General features: G+C 46.5%; 1 protein-coding gene across 1 annotated transcript in view; it reads left to right on the forward strand.

Moving 5' to 3' along the window:
- The window catches only part of TGM6 (transglutaminase 6), a 56,255-nt gene extending 40,057 nt beyond the window's left edge, over positions 1 to 16,198 (forward strand). Inside the window, exons 11-14 of the mRNA XM_043553309.1 lie at positions 8,215 to 8,556; positions 11,498 to 11,652; positions 11,925 to 12,058; positions 13,090 to 16,198. Of these exons, the coding sequence (XP_043409244.1) occupies positions 8,215 to 8,556; positions 11,498 to 11,652; positions 11,925 to 12,058; positions 13,090 to 13,243 (785 nt within the window). The 3' untranslated portion in view covers positions 13,244 to 16,198. The remainder of the gene's footprint in view (positions 1 to 8,214; positions 8,557 to 11,497; positions 11,653 to 11,924; positions 12,059 to 13,089) is intronic.
- Positions 16,199 to 19,341: the final 3,143 nt, after the last annotated feature.

Here is a 19,341-nt window from a genome sequence, read left to right on the forward strand (position 1 = left end):
TGGCGAGGCCTCCTCTGAACTGGCGCCTCTCTCATTAAGCTCTGCGGGTTGATGTCTGGTCCCCTCCGCTGGGAGCATTGGGAGCTTAGGGCACGGAGTCTTGGAAGTCTTTTGTCCTAAACTCTTGCCATGGCCACGGGACACATCGCCATCATGTAACAGGTGACAGCGGTCACCATCACTGAGCGCCTGCCAGGGCCCGGCCGTCTTCACATGTTATTTAGTTATTGTATTTAACAAGTGCTTGTAAAGCGCTCGCGTGAGCTTGTAGGGTAGACGCTGGCACAGTTAAGGAAGTGGATTCAGCCAAGGGGCGTGGCTAGCAAACGGGGAGTCTGGCTCCAGAGCCCACGCTCTTGCGGTACATCTTCTGGCCACTGTCTTGTCGCATCTACTACTGATCGACCGCCTATGGTGGGTCAAGTGGCTTCACGTCTAGGCTGATAATAATAATCACACCAAGAGCGTCTGAAACGTGTGACGCATGGTGGTAACCGGTGCCCATGCACTATCTTATTTAATATTCATAAAAATGCCATTTTACAGATACTCAAACCGAGGCACAGCTTGGTCAAGTCACCTCCCCAAGTGGCCCAAGCCTCAAAAGAGCGGGGATTCTAACGAGATGTCTAATCTCAGGACCTCTGACCCCCTCTCCCCGCCCCCCGGGGCTAGACTGCCCCTCTCTTCCATGAGTGCCCACAATATTCTGTATACCCGCTAAGCTCTTTCCTATGTGCTGGAAAGAGAGTGCCTCCTGACTGACAGGCAAATTCAGAGGCAGGAAACAAAGAGAAGAGTCCAGAGAACTCGCTACACGGTGAGCCGATAGTGTGAGGACAGCACAGGGTGGTCAGCACTGTGTTGGGGAGGCCAGAAGGCTGAAGGAGCACAGAGGAGGGAGTCCTGACTCAGCCAGAGGGGAAGTGTCCGGAAAGGCATTCCAGGGGAAGAGAGGCTGAAGGCAACAAGACTTAACCAGGAGACGAAGGGCTGGGAAAGCATTCTGCCTCCTGATTCCAGACTCCCTGTAGGTAGCGCTGTTCATCCAAGTCATGGGCTTGGGCAGCCCATTCTGGAGGTGGGACGCCAGGGACTCGGGCCCGTCTGCTCGCTCTGTCTACTGAAGCAGGACACACACAATAGGGCACAAAGATTCAGAGCTCCTGGATGTAGTGTGCTTTGCTCGTACCCCCGAGCCAGCCCAGATGCTGAGCCACGAGAGAGCAAGCCCTTCAAGCCAAGGAAACCATACGTGCAAATAACACACTGACTGTCCTCACGTATTAGGCGACTTTAGATAAAATGGCCAAATTCCTCCAGGAATCGCCAAAACCGCCCCAAGAAGAAATAGAAGTTCTGAATGGGTGTGTAACAAGCAAAGCGACTGAATTAGTAACCCAGAACCTCCTACAAAGAAAAGACCAGGTCCAGATGATGTCACTGGTGAATTCTACCAAACACTGAAAGCATAAATATCAATGCTTCAAACGTTTTTCAAAAAAAAAAATAGAAGAGGAGTGAACACTTCCCAATTCATTCATCCTGATAGCAAAACCAGACGACGACATCACAAGAAAACTAGAGATAATACTCCGTAAGAATGTAGAAGCAAAACTCATCAACAAAAATGCTAACAAACTGAATCCAGCAACATTATAAAAAGGATTACATGTCACAACCAAGTAGGATTTATCCCAGAAATACAGGGTGGTTTTCACCTTGAAAATTAATTAATAAAATACACCATTATCAATAGAAAGAAGAAAAAGGATGAAGGCTACATGATCATCTCAATATAATCAGAAAAGGTATTTGACAAGATCCAGCACCCCTTTGTGATGAAACCACTTGACAAATTAAGAACAGAAGCGAATTTCTGAGCCTGATAAAAAGCCATCTATAAAAAAACCATAGCTCACACCGTATTTGTGGATTCCATTTCCTGTGGGAAAATAGTAGGGAGGTTCTTTATAACATTCAATTTATGATGTAAAATAGAGTCATCGTGTGACCCAGCAATTCCACTTCTGGATAGATACCCAAAAGAAGGGAAAGCAGGAACTCAAAGAGATATTTCACTCACGTTCGTAGCAGTGTTATTCACCGGGGCCAAAAGGTACAAGCAACCCCAATGTCTGTTGACAGCTGAATGCATAAACAAAAGGTGGTACTTACATACAATGCAATACTATTGAGCCTTTAAAAGGAAGGTATTTCTGACGCGTGCTACAACATGGGTGAACTTCAAAGACATGACGCTAAGTGAAATGAGCCCGTCCCAAACGTACCGACAAATACTGTGACTCTGCTTCTATAAGGCACCCAGAGTAGTCGAATTCATGAAGACAGAGAATAGAACAGTAGTTGCCAGGGGCTGGGCAGAGGAGGGAATGAGGAGTTTCGTTATTTAAGAGATACAGGGTTTCTGTTTTGCAAGATGAAAAGAGTTATGCAGATGGATGGTCGTGATGATTGCACAACGAGAGGAGTGTACTTAATGCCACTGAAGTGTCCTCTTATTAAGATGGTAAATTTTATGTTATATATAATTCACCACAGTTTTAAAAAATAAAAAGAAGGAAGGAAGAAAGGAAGGGAGGGAGGGAGGGAGGGCGGAAGGGAGCGAGGGAGGAAGGGAGGGAGGGAAGAAGGGAAGGAAGAAGGAAGGAAAGGAGGGAGAGGAAAGAAAAAGAAATAGACGAATTTCCAGATTGGAAAGGAAGAAATAAAACTACCTCTGTTTGCACGTGGCATGATCTTGTACATATAAAATCCTAAGGTATCCAGTAAAAAGCTCTAAGAACCAAAAACTAAGTTCAGCAGGGTTGTGGAATACAATATCAATTTACAAAAATTAATCGTATTTCTGGACACTAACAATGTGTAATCTGAAAGTGAAAGGAAGAAAACAGATCCATTTACAATAGCATCAAAAAGACCAAAATACTTAGGAGTAAATTTCACAAAAGAAGAGCAAAGTTGAGACGCTGAAAACTACAAAACACTGTTGAAAGACATCAAAGACCTAAATAAATGGAAAGACCTCTCATTTTTATGGCATGAAAAATGGCAATGACCCAAAACTGATCTACAGGCTCCGTGTAATCCCGATCAAAGTTCCAGGTGAGTTTTGTTATTTTTTTTTTTTTTCCAAATCTGACAAGCTGATCCTAAAATTCATTTGCGAATGCAAAGGACCCAAAATAGCCAAAACAATTGAAAAAGAAAAACAAAGTTGGAAGGCTCACACTTCCCAAATTCAAAACTTACTGTAAATATACGATCACTCAGACAGTAAGGTTCTGGCATAAAAATGAACATATGGATCAACGGAGCAGAACTGAGAGTCCAGAAATAAACCTTAAAAATTATGCTCAATTGATTTGGACAAGGGTGCCGTGACAATTAAGGGGGGAAAGAGAACGAGCAATCTGCAACAAATGATGCTGGGACCACTGATTATCCACATGCAAATACAAGTAAAGTTGGCCTCCGGCATCACACCATACTTGAAAATGAACTCAAGTGGATCGCAGACCGACATGTAAGAGCTAAGAGTATAAACTTCTCTTTTTTTAATGTTTATTTATTTTTGAGAGAGAGAAACAGAGAGAGAGAAAGACAGAGACAGAGACAGAGGCAGAGACAGAGACAGAGCTTGAGCGGGGAATGGGCAGACAGTGAGGGAGACACAGAATCCGAATCAGGCTCTAGGCTCTGAGCTGTCAGCACAGAGCCCGATGCAGGGCTCGAACTCACGAGCCGTGAGATCATGACCTGACCCAAAGTCGGACACTTAACCGACTGAGCCACTCAGGCATCCCTAAAAGTATAAACTCTTAAAGGAAAACATGAGTTAATCTTCATGATCTTGGGGTAAACAAAGCCTTTTTAGTTAAGACATCAAGAGCACAAGGGACAACAGAAACAATGATAAATGGGACTTCATCAAAATTAAAAACATGTGCTACAAATTATACTTTTCCAAAAAATGGAAAGATAGCCCAGAGAAGAGGAGAAAATATTTGCAAATCACGTACCCAATAAGGGTACCTATATCTGGAATATATAAAGAACTCTTACAACTCAATAATAAAAGAACAAATAATCCAATTTCTTGAAAATGGGCAAAGGATTTGAATAGATGTTTCTCCAAGGATGATATACAAATGGCCAATAAGCACATGAAAAGATGCTTGACGTCATTAGTCACTAGGGAAATGCAAACCAAAACCACAACGTACCATTTCATACCCGCTAGGACCGCAATTATCAAAAATAGACAATGAGTGTCGGTGAGCTTATGGAAAAGGGAGCCACTCGTACATTGCTGGTGGGGATGTACAATGGTGCAACCACCTCGTAAAACGGTTTGACAGTTCCTCAAAATGTTAAACGCAGAGTTGCCATTCCCAGCAGATGCGCTTCTAGGTACATACCCAAGAGACATGAAAACAAACATCCACACAAAAAACCTGGACGTGAACATTCATAGCAACATTATTCAAAATAGCTAAAGAGTGGAAACAACCCAAATATCCATCAATGGATAAACAAAATGTGGTATATCCATACAATGGAATATTATTCAGCAATGAAAAGGAACCAAGTACTGATACACGCAACGACACGGACGAACTTGGAAAACATTACGTTATGTTTAAAAAGCCAGCCACAGGGGCACCTGGGTGGCCCAGTCGGCTAAGTGTCTGACTTCAGCTCACGTCCTGACCCCACAGTTTGTGGGTTTGAGCCCCGTGTCGGGCTCTGTGCTGACAGCTCAGAGACTGGAACCTCCTTCAGATTCTGTGTCTCCTTCTCTCTCTGCCCCTCCCCCACTCACACTCTCTCTCTCAAAAATAAATAAACATTAAAAAAAATTTTTTTGGAAGCCAGTCCCAAAAGAGCACACATTGTATGGCTCCCTTTATGTGAACTGTCCAGAATAGGTAAATTAGAAATCAGACTAGCAGTTGCCTAGGACTGGGCTCAATGGGGGCAGAGTTGGGAGCCCCCAATAATGGTTATGGAGTTTCTTTTTGAGGTGATGAAATGTCCTAAAATTAGATTGTGGGGATAAGTGGAGGACTCTGTGAACATACTAAAAGCATTGAATTGTATTCTTTAAATTTTTTTTTTCAACGTTTATTTATTTTTGGGACAGAGAGAGACAGAGCATGAATGGGGGAGGGGCAGAGAGAGAGGGAGACACAGAATCGGAAGCAGGCTCCAGGCTCTGAGCCATCAGCCCAGAGCCTGACGCGGGGCTCAAACTCACGGACCACGGACCACGAGATGGGACCTGGCTGAAGTCGGACGCTTAACCGACTGCGCCACCTAGGCGCCCCTGAATTGTATTCTTTAAATGGGTGAATTTTGAAGTTGACAGAATTATCTCTGAGGAAGGCTGTTCTTGAGTGGCAGAGAAGGCCTCCCTGAGAAAGTGACATTAGAATCTTTGGCAGGGAAATGAAACATTTTATAGTAAAAAATATATTGGGACTATATTACAGGGTAGAGTGCAACATTCACACACATTTCAATATTGAAACATGAGATGTTAAAGAACCTTTGGATCCACATGGGTCCCTTCAAGCAGAGGTCACATAGGATCAAGGCACTTGGAAGAAGTTGCTTGGGAGGAAGCATGGTGGGAGCCCACACACCACAGGTTTCTTTCAAGTGGGGAAGTGGAGCCATCAAAGCCAGATTTGGGGGTGCTCAGGGCGGCAAAAGGACTGGAGTCAGGGTGGAGCCTACATTCCCAGGAAGGGAGGGAACATTCTGGAACACAGCACTTTGTGCCTTGCCTGTGAGCCTCTTGTCTCCACTTTACAGATGGGAACACTGAGGCTAGGAAGGGCTAAGTAATAATAATCGCAATACAAGTCCACAGCATCTGCTGGCAAACTGGCCCCATGGTGAGGCAATTTTGAGTTTATTTTGAGAGAAAGAGGGAGAGAGAACAAGCGGGGGAGGGGCAGAGAGACGGGGAGACAGAGGATCCAAATTGGGCTCTCTGCTGTCAGCACAGAGCACATCGTGGAGCTCGGATTCCTGAACTGCGAGATCATGACCTGAGCTGAAGTCTGCCGCTCAAACAACTGAGCCATCCAGGCGCCCCTGGTGAGGCAATGTATATGGGGGTGTGAGGAGAAAAGATGGCAGATTCTAGAGATCCATGAGGGTGCTCCGCAGGACTGGGTGACTGATCCACTGTGGGAGGGGAAGGTCTGGGAAGAGCCAAGGATGCGGCCAGTTTCTGGCTTGTCCACTGGGGGAATGCCACTGGGCAGAAAGAAGATGGCAGGTTCGGTTGGGTTTGGGGCACCTGTGGGACATCATGCAGTGGAGCCGGGAGGGCTCCAGTTGGACGTATTGGTCTGGAGGTCAAAAGACAAGTCCGTGCTAGCAACCGGGCAGGTGGGAGATCAGGGGTCCTGACCTTGCCCGTCACCTTGTAGACAGCACCGAGAGTGCATCAGGCCAGTGGGGATTACAGGTGGGACCGTGGAGAACCCCAAAGTACATCCCCACCAGGGAGGGGGGGTGGGGGCAGCCATTACCCACCTGTAGACTGTTATATTATATTATATTATATTATATTATATTATATTATATTCACACACACATATGTGTATATATATACACACATACATATATGTACATATACATACATACATACATATATATATCCTTACCTATAAAATATAAAATAATATAATAATGAATAAAAATAAATAATAACAATAAAATAAAAATAAGTAAAAAATAAATAAATGAACAAATAAACATATATATGTGTGTGTGTATATATATACACACACATATATATACACATACATATACACATATATGTGTGTATATACACATATATATATGTGTATATATACACGTATATATATCCTTACCTATAAAATATAAAATAATATAATAATGAATAAATGAATAAAATGAATACATATGTATATACACATATATATAGTGTATATACACATATATATATCCTTACCTATAAAATATAAAATAATATAATAATGAATAAAAATAAATAATAACAATAAAATAAAAATAATACAAGTAAATAATAAATAAATGAACAAATAAACATATATATGTGTGTGTATATATATATACACACACATATACATACACACATATATATGTGTGCATATATACATATATATATCCTTACCTATAAAATATAAAATAATATAATAATGAATAAAAATAAATAATAACAATAAAATAAAAATAATAAGTAAATAAATAAATGAACAAATAAACATATATATGTGTGTATATATATATACACACATATATATACACACATACACATATGTGTATATATACACAGACATACATATATGTACATATACATACATATACATACATACGTGTATATATCCTTACCTATGAAATATAAAATAATATAATAATGAATAAATGAATTAAATGAATACATATATATACACATCTATATGTGTGTATATACACATATATGTATCCTTACCTATAAAATATAAAATAATATAATAATGAATAAAAATAAATAACAATAAAATAAAAATAATACAAGTAAATAATAAATAAATGCACAAATAAACATATATATGTGTGTATATATATACACACTATATATACACACATATATATATCCTTACCTATAAAATATAAAATATAATAATGACTAAAAATAAATAATAATAATAAAATAAAATAATATAAGTAAATAATAAATAAATATATATGTTTATATATATTTATGTGTGTATATATATGTGTGTGTATATACACATACATATATATCTCCTTACCTATAAAACAGGGATGATAGCAGTACCGACCTCCTCGGGGAGAATACAGCATCTAGAACTGTAGAACCCGGCACATCATAGCAAGTGTACAAAAGCGTCAGCTATCTGTGTCACGAGTCTTCCGACCCAGTTGTCAGGGAAGCCGCGAACCTGCACTTTTGTGCGAAATTTCCCGATCTGAAGTTGTTGGCGACTGACTTGAAACGTATTCAAATGGTCCCAGAACCGAACACAGGGCACCTGGCTGAGGTGCGCCTCTGGCTCCTGGGCTGTCAGTCTGTAAACGGTGGCTTTGTCTGGAGAGGAAGGGAAATGGGCAGGGACGGCCCCGGGGGCCCCCGGACGGGGGGGAGGAGGAGAGGGGTGCCCGCCTCACCTTGCACGATGCCTGCAGGATCCCGGAAGGAGAGGCAGGTGTACCGCAAGGCCGTGAGGAAGCTGTTCAGTGTGGAAGCCTCCGGGAGGAGGAGCCGGGTCCGCAGGGCCGGCGGCCGTGGTCTTTGGCGGGAGGACCTCCTGGAGCCCGCCACCAAGCCCAGCATCACCGGCAAGTTCAAGATGCTGGAGCCGCCCATGCTGGGCCACGACCTGAGACTGGCCCTGTGCTTGGCCAACCTCACCTCCCGGGCCCAGAGGGTCCGAGTCAACCTGAGCGGCGCCACCATTCTCTACACCCGCAGGCCGGTGGCGGAGATCCTGCACGAATCCCATACGGTGCGGCTGGGGCCCGAAGAAGGTAGGAAGGCCGCCACTCCGCTCGGTGGGAATCCCTTACTGGGGGGACCGGGGCGGGAGTTGGGGGGACGGGGCGGGACTTCCCAGCATCCTGCTCCATTCCCAGGAAACATGGGCATGCTTCTGGCCATTTGTTCAGTGCCTGCCTCTCGTCCCCATTTGGCGGGTGAGAAAACTGAGCTCAGAGGGGCTAAGTAATGGGACTAATAATAAAAGCCCCTGACCGTCTGGTGACAAACGTATGAAGAAGAGGGGATCGCAGTTCGTGTGAATATTGACACCCCGAGTAAATACCTGCTGGGAGCGTTTCACGATATAGGCCCCGTGTTACCTTTCTAACATCCAACTTATTCTGGAGCCCGTCTGGCTACAAGAGTCCTGTGTGAGAGGCGTGGACCAGTAAGAAATGGCTGCCACGTGGTAGCAGGTGCAAGGGTCTGTCCCGAGAATTCTGCACACATGAGCCAGCATCCCTACAACCCTTCTCTGTCCTCACTCCTTCCTTCCCTCCCCTCCTGCTCTTCCCCCTCCCTCTCCCCCACTCTCACCCCTCCCCCTCTACCCTCTCCCTTCCCCCACCCCTCTCCCTCTCCTCCCTCACATGACATTCTGAACTCTCAGGATTCAATTAAACAAAGAAACTGCTCCCCTGGGCCCGTTTCTGGGGAAGCTTGTGTGTTTTGACTGAGTGAAAACACGTAGAGGAGATGTCACGCACCTTTTCGCGTTTTTGCTTTTTGTTTTTCACGAAACTCAACTCACACAATAACACTGCATAAGGAAATAGTAACAGACGCTTTCTCCTGGGGTTTTTTTTTTTTTCATATTAAAAGTAGTATATACTAGGGGCGCCCGGGTGGCTCTGTCGGTTGAGCATCCGACCTCAGCTCAGGTCATGATCTCATGGTCCATGAGTTCGAGCCCCGCGTCAGGCTCTGTGCTGACAGCTCAGAGCCTGGAGCCTGTTTCAGATTCTGTGTCTCCCTCTCTCTCTGCCCCTCCCCCGTTCATGCTCTGTCTCTCTCTGTCTCAAAAATAAATAAATATTTTAAAAAAAGTAGTATATATTCATTAAGGATTTCAAGAGCACAGAGAAAGGTCACCCGTGATCCTGCCACCCACCTACAAATTGTTACCATGTTTTCCTTCCATATTTTTAATTCCTCTTGCCTTTTGCGAAACAGCTCTAATTAAACTGTGCATGCTTAATGTTCATTAGTGCTTTCCACATCACATTGTTCTTTCCACATCTTTCCACTCTTTCCACATCACATTGTTCTTTAAATATTTTTATAAGCTCTTCATTCGCATCATTTTAATAGAGGCATAATCTTTAAATAAATAGATAGTTCTGTGTATACGTTGCGGGATTCAAGTCACTAATTTGTTGCGGAGCCTTAGAATGTGCATTTCTTTTATTTTTATTTTTAATGTTTATTTTTGAGAGAGACAGAGCGTGAGCGGGGGAGGGACAGAGAGAGAGGGAGACACAGAATCCGAAGCAGCCTCCGGGCTCCGAGTGGTCAGCACAGAGCCCGACACAGGGCTCCAACTCACAAACCGTGAGATCATGACCTGAGCCGAAGCCAGACGCTTAACCGACTGAGCCACCCAGGCACCCCGAATTTGCATTTCTAACAAGTTCCCAGATGATGCTAGTGCCCCTGGGCCCAGGACCACACTTTGAGAACCACCCATCTCCCACCACACAAGGAGTGAATGATGTAAAATATATCAAGCATTTGGCATAGTTCTTACAACCTAAGGAACGTGTGATTTTTTGCAGGGACTGACAGTGTTATTGATATTATTACAAGTTGGGGATAATAATACTTGCTCATGGAATCGTTGTACGGACGGAATGAATTAGCTGATGAATATGCTGGATCCCCAGGGCCCAGCAGCGAAGTTAGTAAAAGTCAGCTTTTCCCATTATTAATTATTGCTGTGATTGTAGTAAGGAGTCTTAGTAATGGCCTACTGGACTAAGGAAACCCATAAAACAATGTAGAATTTTGATGAATGGATCAGCATCTGGGCATTCAGGAAGCACCTACTGTATGCACATGTGCTCTGGGGGAGCATGGAGTGAACCGAGTTCAAATCCTTTAAGGACCCAAATACACACGTTGAAAACTCAGATGACTTCAGGGACAAGAAGGAAACAGGATTACAAGAAGAGCAGTGGGAGGTGGTAGGACCTAGAGCAAGTTGGAAAGAACACATCGTACCTAAAAGAAAAAACATACGGTGGTCCAAAAAACCCAAATACGACTGGCAATCAGCTGTGGCCTTGCTCGAAAGAAGGAAATGCATAGGCAGGGTGTCTGTGGCTGGTGAGGGTCCCAGGACCATGGGAGCTCAGAAGGCAGAGGGCACGAGATCACTTGAGTGGGGTGTCCGTGAAGGCTTTCCACCCCTGGTGGGGCTGATTAGGATGGGCCTTCATGGCGAGGGAGGATTTGGAGAAGCTTCAAAGAAGTTGGCCTCCTCACTGGATTGGAAGCTTGAGGCAGACCTTTGACCTCTCTCTTCTCTGCACCTGGCACATAGTAGGTGCTCAATAAATGGGGAGTGGATTCCTAATGGGAGGAATACATAATGGACTGGGGGATTTCCATCTGGAATGATGAGGGGAAGTTTAAACACACCTCCGGGAGTTCATGGAGAAATTGTGTGGTGTGAAGGTAGCCCACTGGCCTGAATTTGAATCCCACCTCCTCTTGGCTCCTTGACTTACTTGCTGTCTGCTATTGGACAAGAAATTAACCTCTCTGAGCCTCAGGTGTCTTCATCTGTGAACTGGTACTAATAATGCCCATCCCAGCTTGGGGACAAGGACCAAAGAGAGTATAACTAGGAATTGAGACCTCTGCCTCATTCTGGATCCCGCTGAAAGAAAACATTGGACCCCTAACTCCCACCTCTGCTTTCCCTTCCAGAGAAAAAGATCCCAATCACAATAGCTTACTCTCAGTATAAGGAAGACCTGACAGAGGACAAGAAGATCCTGTTGGCTGCGATGTGCTTTGTCACCAAAGGAGAGAAGCTCCTGGTGGAGAAGGACATCACTCTGGAGGATGTCATCACCATCAAGGTGAATCCAGTCTGCACCCCCCATTCCTGGAAGTCCCTGTTCACAGCTGAGGGAGGGCATCAGAGGCCGGGGGGTTGTGCCATGAGCTCTGGCAGTGGAGAGGTGGCATGGATGCAGGGGGATAGATATAATGATGGAGCTCACTGAGGGGGTGGGAGGATGCCATGATTAATGCCCATGCCAGGATCCAACCGGCGTCCCAGCAGGCCCCATAGGTTTCCTGGGGGAGTGTGGAGGAGGAGAAAGATGACTTATGGGTGTTACCCCTCCAGGTGCTGGGCCCAGCCATGGTAGGGGTGGCGGTTGTGGTGAAAGTGACGGTGGTCAACCCCCTCCTGGAGACAGTGGAGGATTGTATGCTGATGGTGGAGGGCAGTGGCCTTCTCCAGGGACAGCTCAGCATTGAGTAAGTACCAGCCTGGGAGTGGAAGGTCCACCTTCCTTATAGGATGGTGAAGCTACCAACAGAGAGGGGTGCAGGAGATACCCTGGACTCCCAGGGACCAGCTCACAGCCTACATCAGCCTTCATTTATGTATCCTTTCCTTCCTTCCTTCCTTCCTTCCTTCCTTCCTTCCTTCCTTCCTTCCGTCATTAGCTTAGTTGTGGAACTCATCCACTCACTCATTCCCTCATTCATTCACTTCATCTATCTGCTCAACTCAGTCTTGACTGGTTTCTTCCCCCACTCATCCACGCATGTTCTGTTCATTCATGCACTTGTTGACTTACTCTCAACCATCCACTCCTTCGTTCTTGCATCCACACGCTCACTCGTTCACATGATCCTTAATCATAATGACCTCTTCTCTGAGCCATGTGTCAACTTTGGGAACACCAGGACGAACAGATGGGGTTCTGCCTGGGGAAGTGTTCTCCTAGACAGGTGGTCCTTCAAAGGAAGATACGTGTGATTTGTGCAGAGGAATGGATCTCCAGGGTCCAGAGAATCAGGAGTAGCCCTTAATTGGGGATGAGGTGGAACCAGGGAAAAGCTGAAGCAGAGCTGATATTTGAGCTGGGCCTTGAATGCTGACTTGAGAAGTTTTCAGGTACCAAGAAGCATGGAGGGTTTCCCAGTCCGAGGTCTCAATGGCTGGTATTGTCGGGGAGGGTCTCCTGGAAGAAGAGACACTTGATCTGGCCCTTGGTTGTGATCGGAATAGAAAGGGCAACCTAGGTGGGAGGAACAGTGCAGACAAAAGCCCAGAGAGAGGAAGTGTAAGGTAAGTTCAGGGCACAGGGAGGAGACAAGCCTGGTTGGGTGGAAAGGGGTGAGAAGTGGTGGAAGGGAAAATTATGCTGGAAGCCTACTGGTGAGGCTTAAATGTCAAGTCTCAAGGTGTGTCCTTGATCCCAAGGGCTCTGGAGAGGGCAGGCCAGGTTCAGAAGGAGAGGGGGCTGATGGTCTGCCTTTCTCCCATCCCCTTTCCCCAGTGTGCCCAGCCTGGAGCCTCAGGAGAGGGCCTCGGTCCAGTTCAACATCACCCCCTCCAAGAGCGGCCCAAGGCAGCTGCAGGTGGACCTCGTCAGCCCTGACTTCCCAGACATCAAAGGCTTTGTGATCATCCACGTGGCCACAGCCAAGTGACTGGCCACCACCGGGGGCTGAGAGGGGAGGAGATGGCCCCTGGTCCCTCCCTGTCCACCTCTCTGCCTCTCTTGCGTGGGAGCCAGGAGGCCTGGGTTCCAGTCCTGCTTCGGTTTCTGCCCCACTTTGCGAACATGGGCAAGTCTCCCTTCTTCTCTTGGGCCTGTTTCCCCATCTGTGAAACAAGGTGTTAGACTCAGCAATCCTTAAACTTTTGGACAACGATGGGTGATGTTGGGAACCTCTCCCCCCGTCACCCATCACCATCATTGCCGGGAGGCTGATCAAGCATCACTGTGACCATGGCCCACCCAGCTCTGCCACCCCTGCCCTGCCAGCCCACCATCACCCTGGCCGAGCCCTAGGTTCTCCTTGCTTCCATCTCAGGTCCTCAACACTCTGACCAGATCCAGATCCAAGAATGTCCTCCCAGCGTTGAAGGGGAACCCGAAAGTGTTAGAGCTGACACCCACACATCCCTCCACACTCCCATTTTACGTAGAGGGAAGAGCCTTGTCCACAGCCATAGGGGAGCTACAGACAGAATTGGGGTCCGCGTGGATGCCATCTACACCACCAAAGTGTTACCCCCAAAGTCATGTTCTGGAAATCATTAGATTTGAAGCAATGGGAGATGTTCCCTCAGTGAAGACCCACGACCAGCACCTGCGGACAGCAGGAGAGAGGCCATCAAGCCCGGATTGCATTTGAGGATGAAACCCCAAATCTGATCCCATCACGGTCATCAGGGGCCTCCTACCACCAGCCCAGGGGTTATTTACTTTCTGAAAATGGAAACAGTGTTAACTTTGCAAAACACCCCCAGCCGCTTACTACACACGACCGTGTTCTTGGCATCAAAACAGGACAGAGATTTCTGGAACGAGGACTGGAGTAGAGACCACCAGGACCTGAGGACAACTGCACAGGTCAAAGAAATCAGCTCGAAATGTCCCAGACAGTCAAAAGAATTACGATTAGTCACGGAATTTAAGTCATCTGAACAAGAACAAAACAGGCAGTGAGACACCTCCTGAATACGGACTTCCGTGGAAACAATTTATGTAGTGAGTCTTTGCTAAAAGGGCGTCAGGCAAACACACAGACAGTGAGGGGTGGGTGATCCTTGTGACCAAGGCTTCGGTGAAGGCACTTCTCTGACGAGTCTACACAGCAGGACAGCTTAGAGAACCCAGATGCGTGAAGGACCCCCTCTCCAAGCCTAGGTTTTGGATGCTCATCCTGTCCATGTAAGAGGGGCAGCTGGAGGTTCAGAAGAGGCAGCCATTTCCTCAGGATTGAGCAGCAGGAAGGGGTACTGGGGGCTCAGTACAACAGAGTGGATCTCCCACTCTTAGTAAAAGGGACGCTCCTTTCAGCAGGGAGACCAAGATGGTCTCCCCCCCCCCCCCCCAGTGGCCCCAGACACCCCATCCTTGAAGCAAGTGCCGACTGCCCATCTTCCTCAGGCTTGGCTGAACCAAGTTTCACGTCCCAGGAGGCTGACCCTCTGAGTTGGAGTGTAGGGTGCAGGACATTTAGTAAGGAATGACCTGGGGGTCAACACAGTGGAAGGGAGGGGGACAAAGCAGGATAGGCAGAGAGAGAGGAAGAGAGTGCTGATGCCGGCCCAGTGCCAGCTGGGGACCACCCCACGGGCAGCTGTGGAGCTAACATGGCCTTTGAGAGTTGTCCTAAGTTGGGCCAAGATGGCTGGGCCTTCCTACGCCTGCATCCGTCGCCGATTGGCCCCCGAAGAGGTGTGACTTTGGGCAAGATAGCTCCCGACAGTGGAGGCCATCCCTGAGGGGGTTGACAGTGACGGTCATCTGCAGGCAGCACCCCCAGCAGTTGGTGCAACAAGCCGTCCACTGAAGGAAGGTCTGGACAATGTGTCGCCACGTCCACCCGCATTCTGTCCAACCCAGGGACAGAGCAGTGACAGTACAAGGTCCCTCTGCCCAGGGCGATGACTTTCCGGCCAGGGGACACAGGTATTCAATCACAGCACCTTAAAGGGTGCGGAAAGTAAAAGGAGACCTAAGAGGAAACAAGCAAACAAATCTGTAAATAAGCCAATTACACGTCCCCGAGGCGTGGGGGCTAGGATGACACCTGTCCCCATGGCGGCATCAGAGAAAGTCTCCCCGAGGAAGTGGTATCCAAGTTCACGTTTTCATAGTAACAAAACTAACGATTAAAACTAATGTAGTAAGAATCCGTGTTCTTACTACATGCCAGGAACTGTTTCGGGGGCTTGATGCATATGAATTTATTTAACCTTCATAACGACTCAGCGCAGGAGACACTATTATTCTCTCCATCTTCAACCTGCCTCACGGCGCAGCCAGGGCTGGGCACCTTCACTCACGCAGGCACGGGCTCTCTCCTGAGATCAGGATGGAGGGAATAAATGTTCAGACGGTCTCACAGGGGTGGAGGGGTCCTCGGGGTCCTGGGCTGTGTCCCAGCCAGGTAATTTCTGCTCTGACATAGTGGCCACATGTTCCAGTTATCAACCGCTGTGTAACAAACCAGCCCGTAACTTAAGGCTTAAAATCACGACGACCATTATTTTGCTGATGAAACTGCAGTCTGGTCAGGGCTGCGTAGGGATAGCTCATCTCTGCTTGACTTAGGGGAGCAGAGACAGCTCAAAGGCTGGGCCGGGGATGTCTGAAGGCTTATCCACTCACGTTTCTGGCCGTGGATGCTGGCTGTTGGCCAAGCACCACGCTGGGCTGTCAGCCAGGACGCCCACCTACAGCTTCTCCACGTGGCCCGGGTTTCCTCACAACACAGTAGAAGGGCAAGCATCTCAAGAGAGTCAGACGGAAGCCATATTGCCCTTATGCCTTGGGGTTAGAGGTCATCCAGTGCCACTTCTGCCACATCCTGTTCGTCAAGGCACTTACAGGGTTCCTCCAAGTTTCAAGAGGAAATAGCTCATGATTTTAAAAAAAAAAAAAAGGTGCAAAGATTCTGGAAGAGCTTGGCGGACTGAAAATATCGCCGTAGATATTTCTGGAAAGACACAATCTGCCGTGCTGTCTCGGGCTGCCTACTTCTTGACCCTCTGAAGACTCGTCGAATCCCATATTTCCCGATGTCTGCTCCGTGTCTTACCATCTTCTCCAGGTTGCCCTTAATTTCTACACCATCCCCTTTGCTTAAGCCGACAAGGATCAGTTTCTTCCGCTTGCAGCCAAGAAGTCTGATTCATGGAGACGCTGAGGCAAAAACAACCTTGTCCTGGGACACCCCGGGAACAAAGTGAAGGCCAATGTGCCCAAAGTGTGTTGCAGCTCACTACCTTCTTGATATGGGTCAGCAGCCCTAACCTTCAGTCTCGAGATGGTAACCGACAAGGGAGATTCAGAGGCCAGTACCTTGACCCTGACCCCTCCAATAGCTTCCCCTTCACGTAATCTTTGCCTCTGCCACAGGCCTAAGAGACTGTCCCCGCAAAAGATCCCTGGTCTCCTCTTCACTGGCGAGGCTTGGTGGGTTACGAGACTATTTCCCAAACCGAAGCAGGCAAGGTGGAAAAGTGGTTGTGGTAATGGGGGTGCTTGTGTGAGCCGGGGTTCTCACGAGAAACAGAACCAACGGGATGTGTATATCAGACCCGTCTGCCTCCAGAATCACGGGAACCAATATTTTAATCAGCTGTATTCCTGTGGACTCTCATCGAGCAATCCAAACCATATTTATTTTTAATTTACATTTACAGCCCATAAACATGAAATATTTAGATGTCAATCTAACAAAACGTATGGATTTCCGTGCGGAAAACTAAAAAATACTGATGAGGGAAATGAAGGCAGATTTAAATAAATGGAGAGACATCTCTTTTTCATGAATGGGAAGATTCAGCAGAGTTAAGTCGGTTATCCCCAAATTGATACACAGGTTTAATGCAACTCGCATCAAAATCTCAGCAAGAAAACTTGATAAATTGGACTTCATCACAATTCAAAATGTGTGCGTCTGTGAGAGATCCTGTGGAAAGAATGAAAGACAAGCTACATACTGGGGGGAAAAAACGTTTGCAAACCACGTATCTGACAGAGAACTAGAATCCAGGATACATAAAGAACTCTCAAAATCCAACGGTAAAAAGCAATCTAAGAAAATGGGCAAAAGACATAACCTTTTCGATGAAGAGGATATACAGATGGCAAAAAAAACAAAAACAAAAACAAAAACAAAAAACCATGAAAGGATATTCAATATTATTAGCCACTAGGGAAATGCAAATTAAAACCACAATGAGATGTCACTATATACCAACACAATTGCTGACGTTTCAAAAAGGTGACAATGCCAAATGCTGGTAAGGAGACTCTTGATCACTCTTACCTTGCTGGAATAAATGTAAAATGTTGCAGCCACTGTGGAAAATAATTTGGTGGTTTCAGAAGGAAGGAAGGAAGGAAGGAAGGAAGGGAGGAAGGGAGGGATGGAGGGAGGGAGGAAGAAAAGAAGGGGGAGGGAGAAAGACAGGGAGGGAGGAATATGCCACTAAGATACAAGCAAGCAATCGCACTCCTGGGCATTTATTCCAGGAAGTGAAACTTGTGTGCATATAAACATCTGTGCATGGATGTTTAGCAGTTTTATTTGTAGCGGCCCCAAGCTGGAAACAACCTAGATGTCCTTTCATTGCTAAGTAATTCAACAATTGGGGCGCCTCCATGGCTCAGTGGGTTAAGCGTCCGACTCTTGACTTTGGCTCAGGTCATGATGTCACGGTTTGGGAGTTCAAGCCCCACATGGGGCTCTGCACTGACAGTGCAGAGTCTGCTTGGGATTCTTCGCTCTCTCTCTCCCTCTCTCTCTCTCTCTCTGCCCCTCCCCTGATTGCTCTCTCTCTCTCAAAATAAATCAATAAATAAACTTTGAAAACAAAACCAAAAAACAGTGGTCCATCTATAGCATGGAATACTACTCAGAGATAAAAAGTGATGAACGATGGATACCTACACAATCTGGAGGAATCCCCATAGAATTATGCCGAATTAAAAAAAAAAAACGCGAATTCTAATAGGTGACACAGTATAGGATTCCATTTCTAGAACTTTCTTGAATTGACAAAATTCTAGAAAGGGAGCACAGATTAGTGGTTGCCTGAAGTTAAGGAGGACTGAAGGCGAGAGAGAGTCAATGCGGCTATAACAGGGCAACACAAGCATCCCCGTGATGATTCGAATGTGGACTCTGAACTCTGTCACCGCCAGTATCCTAGTTGGGATGCCGTCCTATAAATTTTGCAAGATGTTACCATTGGGGCAAACTGGCTAAAGAGTACCTGGGATCTTTCTGTGTTGTTTCTTACGACTGCACGTGAATTATTATTATCTCAAAATAAAAAGTTTAAAAAAAAATTAATGGATAGAGGTGTGCTTTATTGTGTAGCATATCATCCACTCTCAAGAATGTTACCGCGTGCTTGAGAAGGAGGTGTATTCCGGGGGGCGCCTGGGGGGCTCAGTCGGTTAAAGTGTCCGACTCTCGGTTTCAGCTCGGGTCATGATCTCACGGTTCGTGGGTGCGAGCCCCACATCGGGCTCTGTGCTGGCAGCGAGGAGCCTCCTTCGGATTCTCTCTCTCTCCCTCTCTCTCTGCCCCTCCAGCTCTCTCTCTCTCTCTCAAAATACATAAACTTAACCAAAAAATAACTGTGTATTCTGTTCTTGTTGGACAGGGTGTCCTATAGATCTGTTAGGCCAGTGAATTGATAAGAGCAGCTTTGAAGTCTTTGCTCAGAGATTGTGTGTATTGACTGTTGTTGTTTTTTACCCCTGATGGGGGGGGCGGGGAGAAGGGAGGTCACATTTTCCTAGCTTGTGTGTGTGTGTGTGTGTGCGCGCGCGCGCGCGCGCGCGCGTGTGTGTGCGCGCGCACATGCGCGTTGCAGGTCTTGTAATTTTTACGGAAGACCAGACATTTTACATCAGAGAATGCTCTCACATTGAATTCTGATCCCTCCCGGGAGAGACAATTGTTACCGCTGTTTATTTGCTTCTTTGTGTCCTTGGTGTGTTTGCCTGGATTCATTCTATGAAGTCTATTTCCCTTGCATTGTGTGGTGACTG

The sequence above is a fragment of the Prionailurus bengalensis genome, chromosome A3 (genome assembly GCF_016509475.1).
Source record: "Prionailurus bengalensis isolate Pbe53 chromosome A3, Fcat_Pben_1.1_paternal_pri, whole genome shotgun sequence".
Taxonomy (NCBI): domain Eukaryota; kingdom Metazoa; phylum Chordata; class Mammalia; order Carnivora; family Felidae; genus Prionailurus; species Prionailurus bengalensis.